Source organism: Gracilinanus agilis, chromosome 3 (genome assembly GCF_016433145.1).
Source record: "Gracilinanus agilis isolate LMUSP501 chromosome 3, AgileGrace, whole genome shotgun sequence".
In the NCBI taxonomy this organism is placed as follows: Eukaryota; Metazoa; Chordata; class Mammalia; order Didelphimorphia; family Didelphidae; genus Gracilinanus; species Gracilinanus agilis.
In genome coordinates, this window is record NC_058132.1 from 355,002,361 (window position 1) to 355,017,568 (window position 15,208).

A 15,208-nucleotide genomic window follows, 5' to 3' on the forward strand; every position below is an offset into this window, starting at 1 on the left:
TGGGGAAAAGTCACCAAAAATTTGAAATGGATATATTGTCTTTACACATTGAATCAATCATAAGGAACAGAGAAGATGCTAAAGTTGACTTCTCAGTTCAGCGGAACTATAAATACACATTCATAAACTGATGGCAGCATTGTAATCCCCTACTCACCTCCTTATGGCAAAGTTCATCCTCGTTTGCCAGTGCCTCAGTACAACCAGTTATGATTGTCAGAGGCTTGAGCTTCATAATGGGTAAAGAAAAAAAGTGCCTTTGCACTTCTTTCTTAGAAAATTTTAATATTAGATAAAGAAGGGGCAGCTGGGTAGCTCAGTGGATTGAGAGCCAGTCCTAGAGATGGGAGGTCCTGGGTTCAAATCTGGCCTCAGACACTTCCCAGCTGTGTGACCCTGGGCAAGTCACTTAACCCCCATTGCCTAGCCCTTACCATTCTTCTGCTTTGGAGCCAATACACAGTATTGACTGCAAGACAGAAGGTAAGAGTTTAAAAAAATAAAAGATTAGATAGAGAAATGCCATTGAACTATGGGATTATAAATTTAGAACTGGAAAAGGCCTTCAAGTTCATTTAATCCAACTCCTCTAATTTAGAGACAAGGGAACTAAGGCGCAGAGAGGTTAGAGACTTTCCTGACATATATCTAGGATAGCCCCTGGACCATTCAGGGTAGGTCCCTATCTTTCTGTGATTGATCTCTATCCATTTAGAAGAGACCTCAGTCTTTCTGCACTATGTATATGAAAGGTAGATATACAAGTCTGCCTATGACCTTGACTGACTAGAACAGGCCCTCCCCTATCTAGGATCAGCCTTTGTATTTTTAGGTTGGGCCCTGACTATAGAGTATATCTGCTTGCCAAAGATGGGTTTCTGTCATATAGGATAGGCTCATGCCCTTTTGTGACAGTTCTAAGTTCTATTTCCCCAGCTAGCTTGCAACTGTGTCATGCACCTCCTGGTATCCCCCAGAGCCTACTGCCATGTTCTGTACAAAACAAGTGTCTGATAAATGTTTACTGTTTTCCATATTTATGATGATGCTGTTATAACATAATTAAGTTGCTTGGGTTCAAAAGTGTATATCCATGCATCTTTCAAGGCTCAGATGGGGAGGGAAAAAACCTGTCTCTATTACCTTTTCTCTTCTCCTCCCTTTACCCAAGCCCAGTGAGGACTGTTGAAGTAGACACTATGATTCTTCCTTGCCCTAAACTTTTCAGGTTTTCAAAAGGATAAAGAAGGGCCTTCTGACTCATGTAGATAGGGTAAGACTCAACTTGTCCTTGTAGAAATCCAGCTCTGCCCCCTGGTCAGAAGAAAGAAATAAGTCCAGGATAAAACTAATAATTATGAAAGTGAACAGAATATTATTCCTTTCATTCAACTTATACATGTTTATTGAGCTCCTACAATATTCAGGGTACAGTCTCAGGGAGCATAATATTGAAACTGAGTGTTTTTTGTTCTTTTAAAAAAATGAATATATTCTAATAGCCATTCATATTAGCACAGGTTCATAGACCTCAGAACTTAGGGAATATAGGCCTTGTCTTTAAGGAAGTTGTGGAAGAGTTGGGGAAATAGGTGATGTACATAAAAACAACAAATAACTCAAAGTAATATGTGCATTTTGCCAAATGAGTGGTCTAGGCAGGAAATCGAAGTTGTGACATAGTGGTTTGAGTTAGAGTGAACAGGAAAAGCTTGGTTTAAGTGGGAGGACTTGCCATAGGCTTCGATGATGGATGGGTCAGATTCAGATAAGTGCAGTAGGAAGTAGAAGTATTCTAGAAGAAGTTTAGGGAGGAAGAACATATGAGTAAAGGTAGAGGTAAAAATGTCCTTTGAATATTTCTGCAGGATTAGATTCCTCTGGCTAGAGCACAATGCTTGTAGAGGGGAGTAGTGAATAATGATCTTAGGGAAAATTAGGGCTAAATTGTAGAAGGTCTTGACTTTAGGGTAAATGAAAGAGCTCCATGGTATCTTCTGAGAAGAAGTGGTATCTCATCAGGTCCCCTGGATTTAATTACCATCTCTATACTGATGATTGTCAAATCTATCTATTCTGCCCTAACCTCTCTCCAAGTGCCTTTCATGACTACATCATCCTGGTTGCTTAGTAGACATCTTACACTAAACATGTCCAAAAAGTAACTTTTCTTCTCCGTCCCGCCCCACCAAAACTCCCAGCCTCTCAGGCTCATGATTTAAGAGTCATCTTGGATTTTTCACTATCTCACCACACCAGATCCAAGCTGTTTACCAAGGCCTGTCCATTTCTCCTTGCCAACATCTTTCAAATACAACCTCTTCTCTCCTCTGTCACAGATACCATCCTGGTGTGTACCCTTATCTCCTTGAGCCTGAACTATGACCTCCCCACTCCAGTCTACCTCTCTATTCAGCCACTAAAGTAAATTTCCAAAAGCACAGATCTGATCATGTCACTCCCATACTCAGTAAACTCCAGGATCAAACACAACATGTTCTATTTGGCATTCACTTCCTAATCTTCATAATCACGACATATTCAGTGATGAAGTGACATTGGTCTTCTGGCTATCTCACAGACAATATACTTCATCCCTTGGCCCTGGGAATTTTCTCTGTCTGTCCCCCATGTCTGAAATGCTCTTTCTCTTCAACTCTACCTACTGATTTTTTTTGGCTTCCTTTAAGTCTCAACTAAAATCCCATCTTTTATTGGAAGCTTTTCCCACTCCCTCCTAATTTCTAGTGCCTTCCCTCTCTTAATGATTTTCAATTTACTCTGTATATAAGTAGTTTGCACATATTTGTTTGGCATCTCTCCTATTAAATTGTGAATTTGTTAAGGGCAAGGACTGACTTTTGCCCTTTTTTGTACCATTAGAACTTTGCCCATAATAAACTTGGCATGTAGCACTTAATAAATGTTTATTTTATTTTTTAAACCCTTACTTTCTGCCTCAGAATCAATACTAAGCATCAGTTCTAAGACAGAAGAGCAGTAAGGGCTAGGCAATTGGGGTTAAGTGACTTGTCCAGGGTCACACAGGTAGGAGGTCAGATTTGATGTTTGAGGTCAGATTTACCTAGGGCCTCTTGTCTTCAGGCCTGGCTTTCTATCCATTCAGCCATTGAGCTACCTCAATAAATGTTTATTGATTGACTGAGATCAACCAGTGCAGGACATGTGCTATAGCCACCTCGAATTCATTGACCTGAGCTCACTGATAAATTTTCAGGATGAACATTTACATCTTTGAATCATCAAATGATATAAATCAGGGCTTGATTTGTTGATTTTCAGATGTAATAAAGCAATAAAAATGTTATTATTATTATTGTTATTAATAATAATGATGATGATGATAGCTAACATTTATATACTGGGTACTATGTACCGGGCACTGCATTAGGCATTTTATAATTATTTCATTTGACCTAAAAATGATGCAGATTAACTTAAAAGTCTGTCTTGAATACATTTTTATCTTCTCATTTCCTTCTTCCTTCCACTCACCCCTCTATCTTGAATGAATAATATCCCAAGCTTATTCATAATAGCATCGATAACTAGAAGATACCTTGACAATGATCTAATTCAGCCCCTCATTTTACAGGTGAAAAATTAAGGTTCAGTAAAATTGTTGCTCTCCCAAGGTTCATTTCATGAACCTGTGTGAGTGAACAAAAAAGTGACAGTCAAGTGTAAGTAATGAAATGCATTGAGGGAAAAGTTATCGAAACTCTATTGATAAGTTAATAGATAAATTCAGATAAATAGAAAAAGATCATTGCTGTCTTCCTCCATGAATGTGTACTCTTTGAGGACAGGGATAACTTTTGTCTTTCTGTGTATCCGCAGTACACATAATGAGCTGTTAACAAATGCTTATTTGGCTGACACAGGTCCAATGTGCTCTGGTTAAAAAAAAAAAAAAGTAGTCTTGCTAGATACCACAAAAAAAAAGTTTAGAGAAACATTATCCTATTTACAAAACCAAGGAGTTATCCATGCCAAGCTTGCCTACCCAGGGACTACAACTTATCAAGTTGAAACACCTCATGAAAGACATAATAGATTTGGAGAAGGTTCAGAGAAGGTCAAATAAAATGGTCTAGAGAGAGGGGAGAGACTTTGAAGGAAAGCCTTGGCATGTGATATCCGTGTAAGGTGATTTCTAGAGGTTCCCTAGGGTAAAGCAATCCCTTAAATAAGATGGGAGAGGAAGGAGATGGCAAGAGGAGGAATGGTCATGAGAGAATAAGAAACTGATCTGTTTCTTCCCCTATTGTAAGTAGTAAGCTCATAATTACTCTTCTTCCTTTTTTCTTCTCCCTCCCCTCCTCCTGTCCAAAGGGCTGGTAGGGGCATACGTGGGAGCCTAGACTGGAATAGATATAAGTGAACTTGAGTGGGGAACCCAGCATTTAGAGATAGAATACCTGGCTGACTAGGCAGGGGTGTAACTTCGTATGTCATTATAAAAAAAAAAATGTTTGCAGAAGAAAAAACCTGTGGGCTAAAGAAAAGCTTTCTTAAAAACTGTAGTGTTGCTTTATAAAAAACCCTGAATAGAGTCAATGGAAACTTAATTCTGTGTTCTGTGCAAGGCCAAAAGTGTTTGGTCAGCAAAACTATCTAATCAGGCAAAATGAAGCATTATTAATACCATCTGGGGAATTTTTCACTAGTTTAATTGCCATTGGGAAACATAAAAGCTAATGTGGACTGATTTAGTTCTGACTCATTTTGTTTCAGTAATAGGACAGCCTTGGTTTACCCTCACCCAGTGATGAGTTAACAAATGTTTAACAACTAGCTCTCCAGTAAAAGTGAAAGTATGTGTAAAACACTTTTAAGTTTAACTTGAGCTACTAATATTTTTTCCATCACTTTCTTAAGCCTAAAGAATCAACAAAATAAAACACAAGCTCTGATTTGTAGTGTTTGATCATTTCCAGGGTAAAAATAAATGGTCACATTGAAAATTTAAGAATCAGTTATGATGCGGCCAGTTTGAGATGACTCCAGCACACCTCTATGACTCCCCTCTTCTTTCAGATTAGAGTCTGTCTAAATATTGCAGCCAAACTAACACTTTCTTGTTTTTATGCACTTCTAGCTCATCACAGCTCCTAAGGCTGAGAACAACATGTATGTGCAGCAGCGAGATGAATACCTGGAGAGTTTCTGCAAAATGGCAACCAGAAAGATCTCTGTGATCACCATCTTTGGCCCTGTCAACAACAGCACCATGAAAATTGACCACTTCCAGCTAGGTGGTTTTAAAAAACATTTCATTACATTTTTTTCATGTCCTAAAAGTGGGCCAAATCTAAGGAAAAGGGAACATGAGAAATGTAGCATCACTACTGCTTCCAAGAGCTCCTTTGGTGTGGTAACATGGCTCTGTTTCTTCCCTCCTCCTCTCATTTTTCCATAGACATCCTGGAATTTCCCATGTTTGGGCTTCCAGTGCCATAAAAATGAAATTTATGGCATTTCTTGATGCTAGTTTCGAAGTCAGGGAAATGGAGAAAATAAGAAAAGGAATCCAAGGACTAGGGAGGAGGCAGAGATGGGATGAGGGGAATCAAGGAAGGAAAGTATTTGCCAGAATTCAATGCTTTCATGTGAGTCCAGCTCCTTCTATAACTAAACCATTCGCTGGGTGTGTGCATGACATAGATATGTTTTGTAGACTGGACATGGCAGGTGGTTTACTCACTCACTCACAGACTCAGGGACCTGCCAGACTCCCTGGAACTCCTCAGTTTTTGGCATGGCTGGGAAGGGAATTAACTAGAGCTGAGAGAAAGTTGTTTGGGCTAAACGAAAAGGCATAGCCTGATGCTACTTAAAAAGAGGGTCTTGGAAATTTTTTGTTCAGTCATTTTCCAGTCATGCCTGACTCTTCATGACCCCATTTGAGGTTTCCTCAGCAAATATACTGGAGTGATTTGCCATTCCCTTCTCCATCTCATTTTACAGATGAGGAAACTGAGGCAAAGGGAGTTAAGTCACGTGCCTAGGGCCAGACAGTAAGGGTCTGAGGCCAGATTTGAACTCAGGAAGATGTGTCTTCCTGACTTCAGACTCTCCACTTTATCCCTTGCATCCTCTAGCTGCCCTGACTGAATCTAGTTCTTTGAAATGGTTTATATTAATAATCCCTGTGAGACTAACAAATAATAATGTTTTCATTATTAATACTGGTGAGCTTGAGGCTATAGTGATCTCATGATACTTTTCTGATATGGACTCAACATTGCACTCCAAAATGTCCTTAAAAATATACTTCTTGAGCACTTAAAAAATAATAATGTATAGATACATACTTTCATTTTTATCTTTTCTCTCCTACTATGGCAGTATGCATGGGGAAGCAAACCTGTGATTTCATAGGTATAGGAAATTCTTAGTGAGGAAACCCTCTCTACCCACATGGATCAATGTTTTGAAAATTAGAGTCTTAAGACAGCTGCCTGGAGGCACTGAGAAGTATATACCTTGCCCAGGGGCAGGCAACCAGGATGCATCAGAGGCTGGAGCTAATTCCAGATTTTCTTGACTCTGAGATCAGCTTTCTGTGGGCTGTGCCACACTGTTGTTTGGACAAAGGAATAATATTTTACAAATCAACATTCTTTATTATTGGCCCAATAAAAATCATTACTGATATTAGATATACAGAAACATGGGCTGCCTAAGAAGATGAGACATCTATCTATGGAGGAGCCTGTACATTCCTTTTGGGGGTATAGGGAAACATAACAAGGGCTTGCCACCCATGAGACCTAGCTGGCTTCTTTGGCCCTTTCTGTGGTTATTGTCCAGCCTTGATCAGGGAGTGAACCCTCTGGGGCTAGATTAAATTATAGCTGTGAAGTACTTGGAAGCCTTTTAAAGAAAGGTGTACTTGGACTGTAGGCTATTTATATTTTCAAGTTCTTTGCAATTGGCAGCATTTACCACCTCAGCTTTTGTCCTATGAGGGAAGGCGAATTGGTATTTCCCTTTTAAAAGGTAGGGAGTCAGGTTTTGGCTAAATTAAGGTAAAAATCAAATAAATAATAACTACAAAACCTTTTAACCTTTAGATTACTGTTTAGGCAGTGAGTTACATTAATATCTGCTTATATAAGAAGGATTAGTATACTCCAATGTAGAGAATTGTTTTAGGTGATGATGGAAGTCATCCAAGCCTACGCAATTCAAAATGTTAAATTTTTTAAACATTAGCCCCAAAACCTAAAGTATTTTTAAAAAATCTGTTATCTAAATATATAGCCTTTAGAAAATCAATCTCTCCTCTTATCTCAACAGCTATCTTGTTTTAAATCTTATATACTTATAAGTATCTTGTGTTGTTGAGACAACTTTACAACATAATTCTGTTGCCTTTTGGACATCTGGATCTAATGTGAATTGTATGGATGCCTATGTTTTCTTTCTGCTATATAGGGAACCACGGTCTGTGATTTGTATTTTTACCCCTCTTCTGGATGACAGATTAGGCCTGCTTTTTTGAGGAACTATTTCTCTTTTCCTTTCTAAATTTCTGGATGTCTCTCTTTCTCCTCATTTCTCATTTGACTTGAAAGGGAAGCCTACCACGTGCATACTTTTTTATCCAGAGCTAAGAGAACAGCTATGGGAAAATAAGAACCAGCTTGTACCATCATCCAAAATTTTGAGCAAAACCCTGGCCCTGACCAAAATTCAGTTGGAAATTGATCAGATGGCTTTAATTTTCCATTTAAAAATGTTTTCAGGCACTTTTAGCCTTTCCAGATTTTAAGTGAGCCCAGAAGGAGAGGGCCTCATCCAATTCCAGTGCCATCTGTGTTCATGACATGCCACACCCCAGCATGTGCATTCAAGAGGCTGCTGGAATCTAGGTAACATGTACCTAAGGACCTAGACTAGGTTATTAATCTTACTTAAGGGTGTGCAAGGAGAGAGAGAGACAGAGGCAGAGAGCCAGAGCCAGAGAACCAGAGAGAGAGAGAGAGACAGACAGACAGACAGACAGACAGAGAGACAGAGACAAAGACAGAGAGACAGAGAGACAGACAGGGAGACAGACAGGGAGACAGAGAGAATTATTTTTTTGCTTGAGCAAGTTCCAACCCATCAAGATGTATATCTACTAGGGTGGTACGAGGAAGCCTAGAAACTATCCCTTTAAGGCATGAGGCTGGGGTTAAAAGAGTCCAATCTTTAAAAGAATGTCTTTGCTGTCAATGGTATTTAAAAGATGCTAATCTCAGATGAGAACATATGAGTGTATATTAGAACAATGGAATTAAAGGGAAAGTGTCCTCAAGGGAAAAGTGGCTGGCTGCAAATTCTGTTCAGAAGAGAGATAGTCCTGTTCCTTTTTGGCAATACAGAGGTAATTGTTTGTTTCTCTCTTGTTTGTTGAATTTGGAGATGAACAGTGTGTAATAATGATATTTGATAGGTCAGTTTCTGAGAATAAGAACATAATGGGCCTTTTAAGGAAAGAAGGCCTTAAGCAGCTTATAGGAGGAAGAAAGGAAGGGTTTTGGTAGAATATAGAAAGAAGAAAAGTAGAAGATGTGGTTTAAGTAGAGGGTGAAATGAAAATATGAAGAGGAATGGTAGAGATGTCTAAACCAGGTATGGGCAAAAAAAGTGTAACAGGTAATATATTTTTTAAAATTTATTTTAAACCCTTAACTTCTGTGTATTGATTTATAGGTGGAAGAGTGGTAAGGGTAGGCAATGGGGGTCAAGTGACTTGCCCAGGGTCACACAGCTGGGAAGTGTCTGAGGCCAGATTTGAACCTAGGACCTCCCGTCTCTAGGCCTGGCTCTCAATCCACTGAGCTACCCAGCTGCCCCTGGTAATATTTTTTATAAATAGCAAAGGGGAGAATAGCAAGATGCATCATTCTGAAATGTAACAGTTGGAACTTCATGCCTCAATATTTTCTCCCCTAGATAAGTTATGTGATGTTCTATAAAGCTGACTCTATCAGGGGTCCAAGATAGATTAGAATGCATAGATACTTGTTTTGTGGTTTAGTCATTTCAGTCCCTGTCTGACTCTTCATGATCCCATATGGGCTTTCCTTGACAAAGATGCTAGATTGGATTGCAATTTCCTTCTCTGGCTCATTTTACAGGTGAGGAAACTGAGGCCAACAAGGTTAAGTGATTTTCCCAGAGTCACACAGCTAGTGAGACCAGATTTATACACACAAACATTTTTAGATGTAATAAACACGGAATCAGGAAAGACTTTCTCCTGTTGCCTACTGCTCATATCTATTTTCCTAATATGATATCCTTAATATGAACCTGATCAAATTCTGGCAGTTTTAATTAATGACTCAGTTTTCTCTTCTGTAAAAGAGGAATAATATCTATACTGACCACCTTTCTGTGTGTGTATGTCTCTCTCTGTCTGTCTCTCTCTCTCTTTTCCTCTCCTCCTCTTCTTCTTCTTACTTCTCTCTCTCTCTTTTCTCTCTTTCTCTCTCCTCTCCTCTCCTCTCTTCTTCTTTCTTCTTCTTCTTCTTCTTCTTCTTCTTCTTCTTCTTCTTCTTCTTCTTCTTCTTCTTCTTCTTCTTCTTCTTCTTCTTCTTCTTCTTTTCTCTCTCTCTCTCTCTCTCTCTCTCTCTCTCTCTCTCTCTCTCTCTCTCTCTCTCTCTCTCTCTCTCTCTCTCTCTCCCTCTCCCTCTCCCTCTCTCTCCCTCTCTCTCCCTCTCATTAGGCCAGTGACATAGATATAATTTACCCAGATTTTAGCAAAGCAACAAAGTTTTTCATGCTCTTCTTGGGAACAAAGTGAGAAATATAAGTTAAATGTTGGCATAGTTCAGAGGATCTGGAAATGGTTGCATAACTTAGTTATTCTTGAAAAGTTATTAATTGGTCAATGTTTTCATGGAAAGAAGTCTTTAGTGGAGTGATTTAGGGAACCTTCTTCTATTCAATAGTTTTATCAGTGCTTGGATAAAGACAATGATATAGAGGTGTTACATTTGTAGATGACACAAAGCAAGATGGGGATCACTAATACTTTGGATGACAGAGTCAGAAACCAAAAAGACCTCAAAAGGCTAAATCTAATAAGATGGAATTGAATAGGAATAAATGTAAATTTTAAACTTGGGTTAAAAAATCAACTTCACAAATACAAAATGGTAGATCCAGGGCTAAACTGAAATTCACTTGAAAAAAGTCTGGGAGTTTTAGCAGACTTTACCTCATTGTGAGTACAAGAGTGTCATGCCAGCAAAGAAAATTAATTCAGGTTAAATTAATTAAGGCATAAGAACCAGAAAGTTGGTAGTCTTGCTGTACTCTCAATCTTCATATTTTAAGCAGTTCTAAGCACCATATTCTAGGAAGGACATGGATCATACTCAGAGGCTGATGACCTAGATGGTAAAGAATTTTGAAATCATTCCATTTGAGGATTGGTTGAAGGAACTAGGAAGGCTTAGGCTGAAGAAAAAAGAGGAGGGGAATAACAACTGTCTTCAAATGTATGAAGGACTGTCATATAAAAAGATATTTAACTTGTTCTATATTGTCTCATAACGTAGGACTAGAAGAAATGGTTAGAAGGTGCAAAAAGGCAAGTTTCAGTTTTCTTTAAAGAAAATCTTTCTAATAAATTAGGGCTGTCCAAAAGTGATATCTATCTATCTATCTATCTATCTATCTATCTATCTACCTATCTATCTATCTATCTATCTATCTATCTAGAAATATATATATCCTTGAGTCATAGTGGGTGCCTCCTCACAAGAGGTTTTCAAGAAAGTTTAGATGACCATTTGTGTCTTATTCACGCCCCCTTTTCCCATGTTACCCTTTGAGAGGGGTAGTTCTACTCTCACACCATGCCATACCTATTGCCAAGGGGGTCTATGAAATAGATTTCATCAGGCCCTTGTATTTGGATGGGAAAAAATTACATCTTTATTTCAATATAACTGATTTTCATTGTAATTATATTAATTTAAATTTATGCATTTAAAACATTGTGAGAAGTTATCTCTAGGCTTCAACATATTTCCAAAGGGGAAGAACATGACATGAAAAAAAGTTAAGAATGTCTGCCTTTGAGAATGGAACCTAGGGCAAACAACCTACTTGCTAATCATATGTCCAAGGCTGCCCAGCATTTAACTGGATGTTTTCCATCCCGCGCTCTGGGATAGTCAATAGAATGGCTGAAACACCACAACATGGGTTAATATGACCAATTTCTTACTGAACAGAATAAAATTTGGAGGGTTGTACAGGAAGTTCCCCAAAATGCGTATTTTCAATATGCTATGGATGGGAGAGCTGTGGATGCTTTCAGATAAAATTTCATATACTTTGCTAAACTTGTGGATGTGTTTTCATATTGAAGCAGACCTCTCTTTTGCCTGGTGTTGATTTAAATATAATTAAAGACATGACCAATTTTTTTGGCAGGAGCTGGCAGCTGGAAGTCAGAGTTGTCCCAAGACAGACACAAGAATAACCTAACACCCAACTTGGTCAAGTTCTAGACTTGTCTATCATGATTGTAGCAATCTGGTTATGGTCATGTATTGGTCAAGATTTCCATCGTTTTTCTTTGGCAGCTTTTGCTACTTGATCATGACTATTTTGGTACATGAGTCTCTCTGACCTGAGGGAGAAGAATTTGCTGTGTCTTCCATTTGATCAGAATATCTTAGCCAAGTTTTTGGTTGGAAGGAAAAACCAGATCATGAAACTAAGCTTTTTATCTCTTACTCTTTTGATCCCCATTTGTAAAGATATAGTTCAAAGAAGGGGGGCCTTTAAAAAGCTGATTCTGGGACATCTTTACTCTTGGAAAAGGTGGTGTTATAAGGAGTCTGTTCCTGGCTCTGACTTTTATTCAAAATTTGGCTACTTAACTGGCCAGGATGTGGGAAACTTGGGAACTAAGAATAGCATTCTCCCTAGGTGGTACTCAAGGAAACATTTGTTAAGTTTTGCCTTCGGTATACAAAATAACTGTGAAACATTATTTTTACTTAGCTCTTTGCAGTTTACAAATGTGTTATTTTTTCCTCAGAACACCACTAAAAAATAGACAATGTTCTATTTTAATAGATGAAGAAAAAGAGGTTCAGAGTGGTTCAGTGACTTTCCCAAAATCATCTCAATAGCAAGTGAGTGATGGGAAAGAGGAAGGACAAGGAACAAACATTTGTATAGGTGCCTTCTAGATGCCAGGCTTCACAAAGCACCTTTATAAATATTTTCTCATTTGATTCTTATGACCATCTTGGATGAGAGATGCTATCATGATGACATTTAAAAATGGGGAAACTGAGGCAAACAGAAGTTAAGTGACCTATCCAAGGTCAAACAGCTAGTAAATGTGTGAAGCTGGATTTGAATTCAGGTCTTTCTGACCCCAAGCCCCATGTTTATCCACTGCCCCACTTAGATGCCTCCCTTGGGTGGGGAAAGAAGGGACCAGGATACAAATCTAGACTTTCTGACTCCAACTCCACTGTTCTTTGTACTATACTATGCTGTTTACATGATGGGATTGTAATTATTGATTTCTGATTTACTTTTTTTTATAAATGATTTGTATTATAGACTCATTTAATAATATAAGTAAATAGTATAGTGATATGCTGGCAAATGTTTAACAACAGGCTCTCTGGGAAAAACAGCCACATGACATACTTTTAAGTTTAATCTGTATTATTAAGATTTTTCACCATCACTTCCTTAAGTCTAGGCAATCAGCAGAACAATAAATTGGCCCCTGACTTTTAACATTTGCTGATTTCTGAGGTATAAACACTCACCCTGAAAAATTTAACAATCAGATTTCATGAGCCAGTAGTAGCTGGCTCCAGCTCACCCCTACTTTATATAGCACTCCTTACTCTTCAAGAACATTATCTCATAAGGTTCTTCTGTTAATATAGGAAGGGCAGGTACTATTTTCCTCCTATTATCAATGAAGAGATTGAGGTCCAGTAAAGTACGGTGGCATATAATCATGGAATCTACCACTACAAGAACCCTTGGAGACAGGGATCTTTTAGATCCAGGGATTCTTAACCCTTTGTGGGTCATGGACCCCTTTGGCTTACTGGTGATACCTATGGGCGCCTTCTCACACTCAGGCTTTTCAATGCATAAAATAATAAAATAGGAGGACACAGGAACCCAATTACTTTGAAATACAATTATCCAAAAAAATGTTTTTTTAAGTTCACAGATCCCTTATTTTACAGGTGAGGAAACTAAGGCCACCCAGGTATTAAGCATCAAAGCCGAGATTTGGGAAGGAGTCCTCTGATTACTAATCCATTTTAGCACTTTGAGATGGGGTCGTGGGAATTAGGACCTCATGCCAACAATTCTAACTCCTAAAGCTTTTCTGCTATCCCACACAATCCTTAGGCAATAAAGACTCTTAAAATGTATGATGTTAACTTTTGTTTTACAATTTTTAAAAAATGCAGTGAGGGGTTACAATGGACACCTTTGGTTTTTTAAACCCTCACCTTCTGTCTTAGTGTAAATACTAGTTATCGATTCCAAGGCAGAAGGGCAGTAAGGACTAGGTAATTGGGGTTAAGTGACCTGCCCAGGACACATAGCTAGGAAATGTCTGAGGCTAGATTTGAATCCAGGACTTCTGTGTTTCCAAGCTTTGTGCTCCATTCACTGAACCACCTACCTGTCCCTTGTAGTTTTAAACCTCCATGATGGGTATGTGTTTGTGGCCTTTTTTTTTCTTCCTGTAACAACCACAAAATAACAGTCAAAGTAATAGCTCACATTAATATACTGCCACAAACCTTACAAAATGCTTTACTCAAAGTAACCTTGCAAGTAAGTTCAAGAGGTTTAAATATTGTGAAAGTATATAAGGACTAAATAATATGTCTCATAGGCATAACCTACCAGGAGGCCACCCCAATAGTTCTGTCTCACCCACCCCATTTGTTGTTCTTTAGTGTTCAACTTTTTGTGACTCTATATGAGATTTTCTTGGCAAAGACATTGGAGGGGTTTGCCATTTCCTTTTCTAGCAGATCAGTGCAAACAGGTTAAGTAATTTATCCAGGGTTGTACAACTAATGAGGGTCTGAGGCTGGATTTGAACTCAGGTCTTCCTGACTCCAGAAGACTCAGCACTCTGTACCCATGAGACCCCTCGCTGCCATCTACCTCATACTCATGCATATTTCACTTCCTTTTAGATAACGAGAAACCCATGAAAGTGTTGGATGATGAGGACTTAGTAGATCAGCATCTCATCAGCGAACTGAGGAAGGAATATGGAATGACTTACAATGATTTCTTCATGGTGCTGACTGATGTTGACATGAGAGTCAAGGTAGGGGTGCTGTGACACAGGGTGCCATACCCTAATAAAATGATTCTGATTTTTTTGCCCCAACAAATGGCTTCCTTTGCCTGAAATGCATGTACATTCTATATCCTATATATTTGCTGTTTCTGATTTAATGTTTACCTAATGTTCTAGTCCTTGCTATCCTCTTAACTTTCAAAGTAAAAAATCCTGATTACTCTCATTTCTATCAAGGTTATGTAGGTTTGGGTTACCTTTCAGAAAACTAATAGTTGAAAATACAAACTTGTTTAATGAATCATTATGGAGGAGGGGGAGGAGAATGAGAACAAATAATTATGAGTAGCATCACATTGTGGAGGAAGAGGAGGTGGAGAAGGAAGAAGAGGAGGAGGAAAGCATATATTTATGAATAGCATCACTTCAAATGTTGAAGGGAAACAGTTGAATTGCCTTAGTTTGAAAGTGCGACAGAGAAATGTAGTATCAACACTACAGAGGCCAATAGTCACTTATGTAGTCAGTTCTTTGGCTCTGGATAGAGGGATGCCATCTACAGCTGGTGCCTTATTGGTAAGCAGAAGCAGTAAAGGAGGAAGGGGGCAGATGGGTGGTGAGAGCCAGGCCTAGAGACGGGAGATCCAAGGTTCAAGTCTGGCCTCAGACACTTCCTAGCTGTGTGACCATGGGCAAGTCACTTAACTCCCATTGCCTAGGCTTTACCACTTTTCTGCTTTAACCAATCCATAATATTGATTCTAAGACAGAAGATAAGGGTTTTTTAAAAAGAGTAAAGGAGGAAGCAGATTTGAAGTTATAAGCTTCCAGAAGATAACTTTGGCCCAACCTTAGGCA

The 15,208-nt window shown here is 38.7% G+C and overlaps 1 protein-coding gene across 1 annotated transcript in view; it reads left to right on the forward strand.

Annotated features, from left to right (window-relative positions):
- Positions 1 to 15,208, forward strand: part of CCDC80 (coiled-coil domain containing 80) — a 36,497-nt gene that overhangs the window by 10,414 nt on the left and 10,875 nt on the right. Inside the window, exons 3-4 of the mRNA XM_044670097.1 lie at positions 5,123 to 5,279; positions 14,241 to 14,377. Of these exons, the coding sequence (XP_044526032.1) occupies positions 5,123 to 5,279; positions 14,241 to 14,377 (294 nt within the window). The remainder of the gene's footprint in view (positions 1 to 5,122; positions 5,280 to 14,240; positions 14,378 to 15,208) is intronic.